This window comes from Alligator sinensis, unplaced genomic scaffold (genome assembly GCF_000455745.1).
Source record: "Alligator sinensis unplaced genomic scaffold, ASM45574v1 scaffold528_1, whole genome shotgun sequence".
NCBI classification, from domain to species: Eukaryota; Metazoa; Chordata; order Crocodylia; family Alligatoridae; genus Alligator; species Alligator sinensis.
Window position 1 is genome coordinate 5,140,168 of NW_005841846.1, and position 15,403 is coordinate 5,155,570.

A 15,403-nucleotide genomic window follows, 5' to 3' on the forward strand; every position below is an offset into this window, starting at 1 on the left:
GTGTGCAAGATTAAAGTAACACATTGTTACACTAGAACTGTTTTTGAGACTGCAAAGTAGTCTGTCTTGACTTTGTAGGTTTATAACTTCCCAAAAAAGTTCACATTTGAGCACTACTTTTGTTTTTCTGTTCAGACTTTGAACTAATGGGATTTTTTGGGAAATTTCCTAAATTCTCTGGGATTTTAGATAACCTCTGGGATTCTAGATTGCATACTTGCTATGTTGTATATTTCCACACCTTTGCAGACCAGTAGCTGAAGAATGTGGAATGTAAATACCAAACGCACCTTAAGGAGTATATTACTGATAGCCTTCATCAGAAAATACTTCCTGGCCTCTACACATCACACATGCACATGCATGCACACAAAATGTTTTTTGACAGAAAAAAAATATAGTTTAACCAGAAACAGAAATCACTGAGCTAGGAAACACTGCTCTAGGAGTTATAGTTTAGGTACCTCATGCTCCCATTCTGAATTATTTGTCAGACTCCCTAATAGGACTGTCTTCCACAATAAACCAGTATATAAGGCAGCACAACAGAGTACAGTACTGCAGACATGAGGCACATGCATTCAAATTTCATAAGGTATTACAACATAATTTTAAAATACAAGTATTACAGTTTTTGACTGCAGTATTTCCATTTTAAGATAAAAACTGAAAGTTTATTTCTGTTCCTAGGGTTTGGGCTTTTTTGGAAAGCATTTGACATTCAATCTGGAAAGCAAATACTTTTTGTGAAGCTGTTCATTTAATTAAAAACCTTGTTTTATTCAAAACAATTCAGTTTATTGACATTTTCATAAGAATTTTACCCAGCTTTTGTCTGCATTTGGAAAATATTGATTGATTAGTAGTGAAGTTGTTTAGCAGTCTGTGTATTGATGCCAAGAGTGATGGAGACAATGTACATAGCCACATTTTAAGTGCACACTTATGTGCATTGTGATCTATTTCGGTAAGCCAGAGATGGAAATGGGAATTACCCATTAACATAAATCATTGAGTGCATTTGTCTATGTATATCTATTAGTGGTTTAAGGACTAATGCACTTCATTAGTGGCTAAAGTCCCTAAATATTTATGTAGTCTTTAACATTGAAGGCATCTGACACATTTATGCTACCTGCAAGCCTAAGGCAGTTTACCAGTAGCTCTGCTTTATTGATCTTATTCACTGCTGTATAATAACATCCTAAAACCAGTGGCAAATGGAATGGAGGATCCACATGTGGATCTTTTCTTTTCTGTTCAAAACATAAGAAAGGTGACAGCTTTGTCACTGCAGCACCATTTCACAAATTTCTGGGACACTAGGAACAATTGTTTCTGGGTAGGGAAGTATTCCCAAAGCTATCAGCATTTCATTAGACTTCAAATTGTGTTACTTTAGGAAAAATCTCCTTTACACTTTGAGTGCTAGGTAAAAAAGCACACACCAACATTAGGATTCCCTTTTGGCCCAACTCCCCATGAAGTCCCATGGCCAAGCAAGGTCTTGGGGAGGAGAGGACACCAGAACTGGTGTGTAAGTGGTCCAACAGATTCATGAGGATTGGAAACCCACATAATTTGGGTCTTCTGGAGAGGGGCAAGTCTCTTCGGAGGAAAGAGGGGTGAGAATTCAAAGGTAACAGTAGAAGTAATTGTCTAGTAAAGGTAACTGCCCATTGAAGACTTAACTTGTTCACTTAATGACTTTACCTTTGTAACATTAACATTATACTAATTGTCACTCTTTTTGTTAGTGTGGCTTGCAGCTAGACTTGGTAATTAACTAGAATGTAAACCAAATCAAATTAGCATCAAGGCAGCATATGAAATATAATAATTCCATTGTTTATGAACTTCAACCTGTTCAGGTGTAGTTCAGGTGGTCTACTGTTCTCAGTAATTTATTTATACTAGTTAGGAACATGAAAGAAAAAATATGGGCTGTGTGACTTGCTGCTGGATCCTAACTTTCCTAATTTCTAATAGTTATAAGCACTGAATTATGTTGTCAAATTTGTAAATAAAACAGCAACAAGATCTCATTTTCCAAGTAATTAATTCCAACAGGGCAAGTTCCAGTCATAATGCTGTAAGTGGTCCCTACCATTGATTAGAGATGCTCATTCCAAAACTGTATTCACAGATTTAATTTTGTTTATAGAGTTTCCTAAATTCTTAAGTTTCTAAATTCATGGTGCCCCTTTTTTCTTATTGTTTTAAAATATTTGTATCAGAAATAAATAATTATGACACTGAATTAATCTGAAGGCACGTCTACATGTGACACGATGTCACCATAGCTACATGCTATGGCAGCATAGCTCATCGCTACAGTGACGTGGTGTTGGCAGGCACAAACCATGACGCTGACAGTACGTTACCGGAGCAATGAACTACCTCACTATGTAGCTCACTATGTAGCATTGCTACAGCAATGTAGCTGCTAAAAATAACTGTGCACTACTGGGATTGTACAGTAACAGCTAAAAAAGCAAGTATTAAATCCAAGTGCAGTAACAACTGTACCATAGGGGGTACATGTAGAATTGCCCAGAGTGAATTAGTCTGAGTGGATCTGCAGAGAACTTTACATTTCCTATAGGACTATGGGTTTTTTATTATGTTGTGGATGTTGCTTATTACACATTATGTCACATATTTGGATTGTGAAAAGTTTGGAGGCATTCCATTGATCATTCCTTGCTGGGCTGATGTCTGATTAGCTGGGCAAACTTTGAAATAAATACAAACATGAATGTAAAAAGGTTAATGTGACCGGAGGGAAGAGATGTAAAGATAAACTAAGGTGGTACTCAATGAGTCAGCAGTCAGCAGAAGCAGAGGGAAGTGACAACAGAATATGTAATAGCAATAAAGTGTTGGGGGGATAAGAACATGGAGAAAGACAACAGAGGGGAAGTATAGGAAAAGAGATTGTATTTCCTATAGGTACATACAGGCATTACTTTTAGATTGACTTAACCATAAGATTAGGTTGGTCTAAATGCCCAATCGTGCAGGCATTCAGAGGGCTCAATTCAGCCAAAAAATAGTGCACCTGATCTAAGTTAATGCACTTCAGGAGATGCACAAACTTAGATTGAGAAAGTGTTGAACTGATTTAGGAAATGAATTTGTAGCACAGCCGCAGGGCTGGGAAAGCACAGCTGCTTGCCCCAACCCTGGGGTTGTGCTATTCCCACGCCTCCTCCCCAACCCTGACTGGCCTATTTATAGCTCCCCTCACCTCCCACAACTGGACAATCCCTCTCCCACCACCCACAGACCCACCAAGTCCACCCCAGGCCCACCTGCCCCTCCTCCCACCCTGAGTTGCTTATCTCGGGCTGCCCATGTTGTTCCTAGAGTAGTGAACTACTGTATGTGCTGCTTCCAGTTTAGGTCTAGGCAGCTTAAAGGAAGCCTCTTAGATCTAAACTGGGTGCAGTGAATGCTTGTTCATAGCCTGTGAAAGGAAGGCATAAGCTCAAAAGTAGCTGGTCTGGAGGGCTAGCTTTTCAGCCCCAATAAGGCTTAAATCTAGCATTGTTTGGCCAGTTTAGGGATTCCTTTGGTATATAGATCCCTCCAATGCCCCCTTACAATTTTCAGCTCATATAACTAGTTAGGCAATCCTTGGCTATGACAAGGATCCTCTGCTAAGTAAGAGCAACCTGGAATGGTTTTCAGCAGGCTTGAGGATCATGGGAGCTCCAAGAAGTTTTAAAGACACTTTTTTATTTCCCTTTGTCTTCAGGTTCTGCACTGAGCACAGCTTGGCTGGACTTGACAATCGAAGCTACCAACTGAAGTGTTTAAAGAACAGTTGAGGCCCAAGTGAACAGATCAAAAGTAAGACTCAAACTGATAAAACACTGACACTAAAAATTATGAAATAAGAGGAGGGAATGGGGAGAGGGGGTGACAGAGGGGGCCAGAAATGATATTTTTCCAAAGTTCTCGGTATTCCCTGAGTTTTGCTTCCATTGCAGTTGGCAACAAAACTCCCATTGACTTCTATGGGAGCTGCATTAAAACAATGTTGACTGCATCCTAAAATATCATGGTTTTGGGAGCACATCCTGATGCCTGCCTGTGCTTTAGAACTGGGAATTGAAGCCAAATATATCCATTGATGACACCTGAAATGCTTAATGGTGATATATACACAGTATTCCACACTAATGGCTTTGTATGGGATGAAGTGTGGTTCATTAGAATTGGACTGGTGTCCAGATTTAACCTATTGATTAGAAACCTGTCTTGCCCTGTCAAGGTAATATAAATGTGTCTCAGTACAATATCAGCAGCTGCTCATTTATTTAAATATACATGATCTTAAAAGGTTCGAGTTCACAACTAGGTAATATCCAGGTAGTGGCTTCCCTATATGAAACCTAAATAGTTTAGTTACACTGTATAACCACCTTGGAATTGTTATCATCCAAGCTCATTTGAACCCATGAGCCTGATGGCTTTTGAACATTGTGGAAGCCAATCATGGAGCTTTCTACTCAGTGGTCCCCCCATATTTGAAGTTCACTCTGCTGCAAAAATAGTATAAGCAGATACATAGTAGTAAATCATGCAGCTGAGGTCATGGGTGGATGCAGAATTTTGAAAAGGGGGATGCAGATGTTGGGGTGCATCATCGCATATAAAACAGCACATATTTTTCTTCAGTGAAAAATAAACTAGGAACTTTACTAATATGCTAGGGACCTAGGGCTGTATTATTTAGTCTAATATTAAAGTAAAAATGAATATCACTTCATTGGAATGAGTTAAAAACAATCTGCAGGGCTGTGAAATAGGAGATTCATTATAGCAGCAGATAACAGCAGAATTACAAAACAAAGGATAGTTTGATCAGTGGAACATCAAGACTATTAAAAAGAAGAGAGGGTTGCTCACACCTGTAGAATGCAGAGTTAAAAGGGATTACAGTGAGCCATTAAATCAATTGACTCCCTTAGTACTACGTGAATAGAAATGCTGCTGCCACTGCCAGGCAGTTGGTTTTAAACTTTGCATGAAGCAGGAATCAAAGTGGGGGTGCAACTGTACCATTGCACCCTGCCAGGAGCCACCCCTGGCTAAGGTTATATGTTGGTTTTCTAACTGACTGTAGAGGCTGATCAGCCCAGGTGTTTTATTTCTCTTCATTAGATCTTGAAAGTCTCTTCCACATGTGTTAGAGCACTTAAGTGTTCATGGTGGTGGCTTACAAATATTCAGTTTTTAAAGCAAGTGGTCATAAATTTTGAGAAATGGTTGACATGCATAATAGTTGGGAATGGAGGAATTAGCTCAAATTAAACAAAAGCTGACTTTCAATCAGAACTTGAATGAAACCCAAGCAAAATTGTTTTAGATTCCAAATATTTTGGATGTGAGTAAAAAAAAAAAAAAAAAGGGGGGGGGGGGGGGGGAGTTAGTTGCTTCATCTTTCCAGACCTTTGTATTTACTAAGTTTCAGCTAGAACAGGAACAGTCCACCTCCCTCCTTTGAAAATTACATCTGTTTTATTAATAACTACATATAATAGGTCAAGAGGTAAATGAGAGTTGGGTAAACGTTTTTTGGTGAAAATTGGAATCCACAAACACCTGTACACAAGTGCCGAGGCTGCTTCGACACACTGGAATTCAAGCACGTCGGAGCAGACTCAATTAATCAAATCAACATCATAATGAGTTAGTTATTAATTGATTAATCGAGTCCTCTGGAGCATGCCAATTGCCACAATATCCCTGTGCTTAAAAATGGTGGCAGGGGCACTTAAACTAAAACTTGTCACACAAGCATTAATGCAAGCATCCCTGCCTCTAATTTTAAGTGTGGAGATGCTGATACAGAAGATGTGGCAACACATTAATTAAAGTGGCTCTCAAGCCACTTTAATTAAAGTGCTGCCCCACACCCCCAGAGCACATGCAAAAGTGCCTCGCATAAATAAGCCCTGTCAGGTACTGATGAAGACTAACATGATAGTGCAAGTTTTGTAAAGCAACGTCATCCATTTCTTGAGATATTCATTAATTATGTATTCCCCCCTCAATCCACCCCATTTCAGTTATCTTCGGAACCCATTATGATGTTGACAGATTTGTATTTTTATTAATACTTTTTCAGATCATTTTTTAGAGCTATATTTGGGTGTGTTGGCCTCAAGGACTATGGCACAAGTGTTTTTTTGAACATTTCAAATTCGGTTGGCTTTTGAATGGTCCCATTAAATACATGGAGTAGAGGTCACATAAAATACATGGAGTTGCTCCTGATGTTTGGCCTAAACTTGAAGAGGAAAAGTACTATGTGAAGAAATGGTTAGGATGTTTAGTGTGTCAAGAAAAGGGCAGGAGCATATTACAGAGAGAATAGCATTGTAGGTGACAAACCGTTTTTAGATATTTCAGATCATTTGAACTTTGGTTTTATTTTTCCCTTTTGCACAAAAAACAACTATGTTGGAATTTTACATAAAGAACCAGATTTAAAAATGATAGAAGAAGAAAGAAAGAAGAATGCTGGACAAGCTAGATTTACTGGCTGCGTAATGAACTTTCACATTCAATCCTCTCAGCGTTTTGTTTGTTGTTGTTCTTACATTCACACCAGGTGTGCATGCATGTGCATATTTATGATGGCCAGACAAATACTTCCTGATCTAACACACACTTAGCCATAGAAATAAGGTATTTTCCTCACACAGTTGTCCATATGAATGTTCTGGAAGGAACTTTTATTTCCCTAAAGATTAAGTGCAATTGTATAGCTGTCTGTGGACTTAATTGGATCAGACTGCAAATGTGGTTTTTCTGCAGTTGACCAGGTCTAGTTATTGCATCGGCATATTGTGAAACTAGTCCAAAAAGCGTCATAGGTCTCAGAAACCCAGCCCTGGGCCTGAGGTGGTATAGCTGATGTCCGACTGCCCCAGCCCAGAAATACACCTTTGGAACCTGGCTTTCAGAGCAGCAGCTGGGTGCTGCATTAAGCCAATCACTTTCTCCTGCCACAAGAAATCTATGGACCTAGCTGATTATGTGAACATGAAATACCACTTATTAATGCCATAAAGGTAAAAACTTTGGTCTTTATGCACTGTTATCTCAACTTCAGAATTTCAAATCTCTTTCCATGGACTGTCAAATTTCAGTGACTTCTACTAGGAATAATTGGCTATTTGCCTACTTTGGGAATTGAAGATTGGAATGAGCCGTTTACTCAACAAATTAAAAAACCTGACAACTCCATCAGCTATGCCCCTGATTCTGGCAGAGTGGGAATTGAACGATATCCTGCCTTGATTACATCACTACTAGAGCATATAGTTAATAATTTTATTTCATTTCATTCCATCTCTTTCAAATTCTCCCTCAGTGTTCTTATACTCCCATGCAAATCATGTCATAATTATAATATCCAGGCCAACTCATTTCCCATCTGATCATAATAGGTTGTGTTACACAGTGAACAATAAGGTGGGGAGGGGTGCATGGTAGGGAAATGAATGGGAAAAGCACTGAAATGGAATTGGAATAAAACAAAACACCCTTTAGGATGGTGTGCTGTTTATCACCTATGGATAGATTTTTCTGACAATACCTTTTCCAGTTGTTTTTCCATGGTTACAAGAAACAAAACCAAGGTCACTTAACAAAACCCCTTTGTTAATGTATAGTTCTTTCTCTGAAGCCTTTACTGTATAATTTCATAGTCACTGCAAACCGCTTTCTTGTTCTATTGTGTGAAGTTGCACACTTGAACAGATAGCACTTGTAAATTTCTGCCTGAAAACACATGGTGCAAATTCTCGCACTGAGATGAACAAAGACTGATTGCAAACGTCTGTGTGGATTAGCATCTCATTAAATCATTTAATTATTTATATTTATCTAAATGAAGCAGCAAGTTATGTAAAATATAGTAGCTCTGGCAAAACTTTTAGATTTTGTGTGTGTGTAAATGTATACCCGTACATTGTGTATAAAAACAATATGGTTGGTATGTGTTTGTATACATGTGTATATATATATATAGAACTAATAATTTATCTTCGAAAACTTTTGAAAACATACTAAGGTAGACAAAAAATTGCCTTACCTCCTCTTACTGTAGTAATGGCTGTAATGGGGAAAAAAAAAACTTTTTCTTCGTACAACATCTAGCAATTTAGGTCCCAATAAGCATAGGGGCCATAGAGGTACTGTTATAATATAAACAATGCATGCAAATAATAGCTAACTTAACCTGGAGGATCAGTTTATTGGCCAGGGCAAGGGAACTAATACAGAAAGCAGAAACTTGGTCATCAGCATGAAATAAAACCTCCAATAAATCATATTAGTACAACTGTAATAATAAGCTTGGGAAGCTGTGATAGATATAATATTTGGGCTATATCTGGACGTGGTATTTGTTGATAAACTGCAAATCCTGTACTCTGTCTGCTAGGAGTGCATTTCCCTCATGGTTTCTTATAACACACCCATTGCCACCATTGACTCACAGGCTTCTGCTGATAAAACCTTTGTTCCACACTACCATTTATTTTCTCTGTGTTTGTTTTATAGTTTCTGTTTATGATAAAAATCTTCTGCCCATATTGTAGATAGAAAAGGGGAATGACAAAGGGGCATGCTACTTGAAACTGCAGGCTGAGAGGACTGTATTGCCCACAGAAAACAACTTTTCAAGCAGAAAGACTTTTGCATGAAAACAATAGTCTCTGGCATACTGAGCGACTCAGCAAATTGGTAATGGTATTCAAGCCCTTCATGTCCAGGTTGTCATAGATTTCATAGATTTCTACAGTTGGAAGGGACCTATTAGATCATCGAGTCTGACCCCCTGTTTGGGCAGGAAAGAGCGCTGGGATCAAGTAACCCCAGCCAAGTGCTTGTCTTAATCTCTTTTTGAACCCCTCCAAGGCAGGGGAAAGCACCACCTCCCTTGGAAGCCCATTCCATATTTTGGCAACCCTCAGTGTAAAGAATTTCTTCCCGATGTCCAATCTAAATCTACTCTCCTTCAGTTTATGGCTATTGTTTATGCGCTCTGGTAAACAGAATATCCCCTATTTCCTGCTGACTCCCTATCCTATGATAAGTTTGTAGCCAGCCACAAGATCACCTCTCAGCCTTCTCTTGCGGAGACTGAAGAGATTCAGATCCCTCAATCTGTCTTCATAGGATCTTACCTGCAGGCCCTCAACTATATGAGATGCCCTCCTCTGAACCCTTTCCAGGTTATCCACATCCCTCTTGAAGTGCGGCGCCCAAAACTGGACGCAGCACTCCAGCTGCAGCCTCACCAGAGCTGCATAGAAGAAAAGCATCACCTCCCTCGACCTGCTTGTGATGCACCTACTAATGCAAGACAGAGTGTGGTTAGCTTACTTATTACTTTGTCACACTGGTGACTCATGTTCATTTTTGAGTTGACTATGACTCTGAGATCCCTTTCCACTGCTGTGCTACTTAGAATGTTACTTTCCAGTCTGTAGGTGTATTGGTGATTCTTTCTCCCCAGATGCAGCACTTTGCACTTACCTTTGTTAAATTGCATCCTATTCTGCTCCACCCACTTCCCCAGTCTATCCAAATCTGCCTGAATTCGCTCCCTACCCTCTAGTGTGTTTACTATGCCCAGTTAGAATCTAGAATTAGATTCAATTAGAATCTATGCAGAAGGCAGGGGAGGGTGGCAATTTAGGCTTCTGGCGTATGTTACATTTATGGTGCAATCACTGTATTAATCGCTCCATAAATAATAGCATGCCACAGGTTCATCACAGCTATTGCACCATAAAATGGCAAACCAGTGACAAAGATATTCCACTAAAAATGTGGAACATCTTTTTGGATTATTTGAATGGTGCCATAAATTGAATATGGGCATTCCCATCATCCCAGTATCAAGAATCAGCTGTTTACCAGCATTGAGACCTAGCCAGCTCCCAGCCTGGAACTGGACTTGGGGCTGTCCTGGGGTTGGTACTATCAGTCATCTGATTGTCAGCACCCATGCCATATAGCTCAACCTGATTGTTGTCACCAGCACTGGACAATCAGGGATCCCAAGGCTACTCCCAGCCCAATCCATGGGCTGCTTATGCTCAGATAAGACTCTGGATCAAACATGAGGCTCCTCCAGAATCTGGGAAAGAGCTGCTTCCTGCCTGATCCACAGGTCCACAATGGCATGATTGAGATATGAGGAATATTATGTCCCGTCCTAAACATCATGAGTTCTACCATGTATGTCTGATACGGCAGGATGTATGATGGTTAGAATGGGGCATAAAATTCCTTATAATCTAATCGCATTATTATTATAACATCTGCCAGGGGCATTAGAGACTAACTCATTCAGAAAGGCATACACTTTCGTAGACAACAACTTACTTCATCAGATGCTATGAATCTAATGCAGATAAGAGATGGTCACAAATATTTGCCATCGGATATCTATCTAAATGTCAATGTAAAATGAAATTCGTAATCTCCATCTTTGTTGATAGCTGCAGAAGAGGAGCCATGCTTGAAATAAGTATGGAATTTAAACTGTTACTCTTCTGGAATATATCCCTCTGGGTCAAGCCTGAGACAAATTACCATATTTACCCAAATCCAAGATGACCCTGAATTTAAGATTTCCCCCCCCCCCCCCGTAATTAGATTCTATATATGGAACATTTATTAACTTTGTTATGATTTTCTATATATAGAATTTAATTATGAGAGGGCCATCTTAAACATTTCCCCTCCACTGCTGCAGTGGGGAAAGTAGTAGCAGGAGGGCAGACAATGGGGGAGGCAGTAGGGAGGTGGTAGATGAGGAGGTGGTGGGAAGAAGGTGCAGGGGCAGTAGGTGGGCAAGCAGTAGGGGACAGGTGGCAGGGGCAGCAATTGGGGATTGGGCAAGGGGGCTCAAACAGCTTGACCCCTTCCCCTTCCCACACACCTTGACCCCTGCTGCCTGCCCCTCATCACTTGTCCCCCCATGCCAGTCTCCTTACCTCCCTCTCCCCACAGCAACTCCAGGGCCCAGCCAGAGCTGCCACCTCTAACTGGCTGAGCTGGGACCCTGCTCTGTGTCCCAGGCTGAAGCGGGGCTGGAGCCTGCCAGAATGGAACAAAGTTAAGCAACAGAGTGAGGTGGTGGCAGGTGCGGAGAGCAGAGACTACAGAGAGAGGGAGCAGAGAAAGAGGGAGGGTGGGGGGCCAAGGCTGCAGGGGAGAGGCAAGGTGGAGAGCCGAGGCTGCAGGGGTGCAGAAGCAGTGAGGAAGCAGGCAGCAGCTGCAACCCTCACCCTTGGTCAGGGCCAGAGCCAAAGTCAGAGCTGGGGCCAGAGCCCTAACAGATGCATACCCTCCCCGCATACTTCCTCATACTCAAATCTAAGAAGAAAGGCTTTTTCCCAGTGTTAAATGTGGGGGAGAAACCTTGTATTGGATTTGAATAAATATCATAATCAGGAAGTGCTAGGCTCTTTGTATTTCTGTTATTTGTGCTGTACCTGTTTAGCGGAATAAATATAGCCCCATACTCTTGAAGGCACATTCCAACACATTCTTCAAAAAATAGAAATCTCTAATTGCATACCTTTTGTACCATCTTTCTTCACAGCTGGACCAGGTGTAGTTAACTAAGGTGAAAGACTGTGGAGAATGTGAGCTCATAGCCTGAGACAGCAGCATAAAAATGGGGCTGGGCACTTAGGGCAGCTGCTGAATACAGGGGCAGTGACAACTTATGGTTTCTGCTGTTGCCACAATTGCAGTCGTACAGCTGTGGCAAAAGCTATTTTTCTTGTTCCCCACCCCTGTCAGCACCCAAGGCTGTTGCCCCTGTTGTCTTGCCTTAGTTACGTCACTGGTCTAAGATCCAAAGTTCATAGTTTGATTCCAGTACCCATTGGAACTTTGCTGATATCAATCATTCTGCATGTGAACGTCAGTTTTAGCTTAGGGATATCTGATCCCAGGATTCAGGCATGAATTAAGGTGTATTGTAAGAGGGTAATGGATAAAGCAGGTTAAAGCAAAAACTCTGTTATTCCATTAGGCATGTGCAGGGCTTGTTGGCAAAAATAAAGGTATTTTCAAATATATTTTTAGAGTAACCATTCTTCAAATCCTACAATACACACACAACTAATTTAATGACTCAAGCTGGGCAGTGTTTTTCCCCCCTCATTTAGAAATAGGTACACCATTCAACAACTTTTGAAAATAACTTTTGACTAGCAGGAACGGCAGTGAGACAGAATTATTTGAGGGCATGTTATCTGGTCTTGGCAATTTATGTTATGTTAGCTGTCACATCCATGGAATGACTACATGAATATAGTAAGTGCCTTCTAGATAAAACCAATTTCTTAAACCTGCCTGCAGTAGCAGAAGTTTGGAAAGTGTGTCAATCATCAGTACAAAATATGAGAATGAAATATTCATTAAATCCTTTTTAGAAGTATATTAATGAACTTGAGAAACTGTAATAGAACCGTTTTGGCTATTAAAATATTGTCATTCAGTAGATACAAACCGTATTTTGTTTATACTGTGTCTTGGAGATAGATTTGTTTCTAGTTCTTTGTATTTTAAAGACAGAGTCCTGGAAGCAAAAAACACTTTCTCCTGTCTAGCTTTTTTCAGAATGCCTTGCCTTACAGTCCCCAACCATTGTACAGGACTTTGTTTAGAGTCTCTCAATATTACCATTAATGGTCAAGGTTCAATGACCCAGGCTTTCAACCTCTGGGTTATGTATGCACAGTCTGCCTACAGAGCTCATTATGTCTGTTGATTGTTAAACATGGAAATTCATTTGTCAGTAGTCACATGTTTAAAAAAAAAAACCTCTTTAGATTAAACTATTTCTTTTATTAATCTGTTTGCTGTGCATGCTCAGTCTAGTCAGTTAAGAACTATTGACACTAAGCAGATAACAAATAAACTTATATACTAATAAAACATTTAGAGTGTTATTATGGTTGTCATTACTGGTTAAGGTTAAAACAAATTCTTTCTCTTTTCTGTTCTAGGCCTGTAGAAAGTTACAGAACTGACAGAGTAGGGAACTATTTCCAAGGTCTCTATCCACAGGCAGTTTGCCCCTAAGATGTTATAGTTTCAATGAAGAGAGGTTAAGGAAGGACAATAAGCTAAATTGCTGCTGTCCAGAATTACACATGGTGCCCTCCTGTCTGTTGTGAGTATGAAGCCAACAAAATTATTTCTAAGGTTAGAACTAGCCAGTGGATGGAAAATGAGCTGTTCAATGGCACTGACCTGTCTACAAAGTATTTTAATGGGTATGCATGTTCTCCTTGATCAAAGCGATATTTTATGATTTTTGCACTTTATTTATGTGTGAATTATGTCCTGCCTGCAAAGAGATACACGTACAACAAATATAAATTATATATATACACTGTACATACATCTGGCCTGACCTATAAACATGCACATTTTTTTCCCCCACCTAAATGAGTTTGGGTCAAGGGACCTTTAAAAATTAGGCCTATGATGGGTAGCTGAAATGCATGCATTAAAAAAGATAGAGAGGTTGTGTATTAATGTTGATGTTGGGTTTTTTTACAAATTAAGAAAAACTTCATCAAGATGAGTGAGGCATGTTTAATATTGATAAAGTTATAAATATTGATAAGGAAAGGTGAGAAAGTTGCTTTCCTCTTGGTCTAATGAGCAGAATCTTAGTCAATTTTCCTGTATGTTTGTTTTGTTGTGTAACATCAGACAAAAGACCATCCTGAGAAACACTGAACTGAAAATAATTCCATCATCATGGCAGCTTCAAATATTCAAATTGACAGGATGTAATGAAAATCCTCCTTGAAAGGGCAAAGAAGTTCATTCACTTTTTTAAGGCCTTTGGTGCGATGATTTTGTGTTTTTCAGTGCATTTGATTTGCTTGCCAGTTTGAAGACTTTAAAATGGGGTTCCTAGCTTCTTGCTTTTGATGCTCTTCATGAATGAAGAAAGGGCAGTTCTCTCAGGAACTGAGATATGTCTTGTGGATTCATGGGAATCCAAATACATTTTATTAAGTGTACCTCACAACAATAAATCAATAGAAACTCTACAGTGATGCAGTAGGAATACACAATTTTGATGAAGCAATAACTTATATATATTAATGTGCATCTTAAGCCTTAAAGAAACAGCATGATGTTTGCAGGAAGGAAACAATACAAACATGATATCCTATTTCTGTGGGATAGATTTTTATAATGAAGATACAGCACATGTGCCTGGACAAATACATATGTACCTGGTACAACTGCCCATATTTGAGTTATATTAGGATTCTGTATTTCCATATGCATACAGGAAGTTTCAGGCATCAAATGAGTAACTGCATATGCAAAGTTGGGAACTGAGGCAGTGTGGTTTGGAGATTAATTGAACAGAAGACCCGGTTTTAATTCTGATTCTGTCATGTGTTTGCTATCTAACTGTAATCAAGCTACTTCTTTATGCCTCGGATTCTCTGTCTCTATATGAGTGCAATAAAATTAATACTCATATTTGTAAAGTTCCTTTTGATCCTTGATTGAAATGTAACACGCAAATTCAAATTGTTCTTAGATCTTTGAAATGTATGACTTGGGGCTTTTTGTTTTCTATTTTCTATTTGCTTATTTAATTTTTTCAGGTAAAGTGATATTTGTGATCCAATTATATTACTGTTGTTTATGGGTATTGTGCGGGCCGCCTCCCGATCCCGTCCATGCGGCCATGTGCGGGCTAGGAGCGGTATGCAAACCCGTTTCTGCGCACACGGGCTGTGGCCAGCAGCCCGGGCACGCGGGGTCGAAGAAAACTGGTGGCGAGCTAGAATTAGTTACAGATGCGTAATGGTTGATTAAAAGATTGTTTACTTACACCAAAGATGGTTGTGGTGTAGGCTGGACAGTTTCCCAGGTTCAGCTCCGCTTAAGTCCTCGCTACAGGACTCCGACAATTGACCCCGGAGTTGTTGAAGCTCCGCGGGTTCGGCAGTTTCAAAGGAAAGGGATACGTCTAGGATCACGCTCGGTGACGGGGAGAGGCTAGAGGCCGTTTGGCCCCCGGAGTGGTTGATGCTCCCTGGGTTCGGTAAATAGGTCCCCCGGAGTTGTTAAGACTCCGTGGGTTCGGTAAGTCGGCCCTCTATTGCTCTCTTAAGGAGAAGAAAAAGAAGCTGTGTTCGAAGGGATTAGCAGCGCTTAGAAATCTTCACGCTCTTTCTCCCAAACTCCAATTAATCTCTCTCTCTCTCTCTCTCTCTCGCTCTCCAACTTGGGTGGAAACCTCCCAAGCTCTTTATACGGCTAGCAAGCCAATCGCTAGCCACCACGTGTGCATAATTTAGGATCGGGCAAT

General features: G+C 40.1%; 1 protein-coding gene across 34 annotated transcripts in view; it reads left to right on the forward strand.

The window, feature by feature from the left end:
* The window catches only part of SORBS2 (sorbin and SH3 domain containing 2), a 434,751-nt gene that overhangs the window by 201,837 nt on the left and 217,511 nt on the right, over positions 1-15,403 (forward strand). For 29 of the 34 annotated variants that reach the window (XM_025207800.1, XM_025207796.1, XM_025207802.1 and 26 more), the window contains 2 exons: positions 3,761-3,855; positions 13,059-13,225. In XM_025207800.1, coding sequence (XP_025063585.1) covers positions 13,206-13,225 — 20 coding nt within the window. In that variant the 5' untranslated portion in view covers positions 3,761-3,855; positions 13,059-13,205. The remainder of the gene's footprint in view (positions 1-3,760; positions 3,856-13,058; positions 13,226-15,403) is intronic. The other 5 variants (XM_025207807.1, XM_025207899.1, XM_025207849.1 and 2 more) reach the window with 1 other exon arrangement.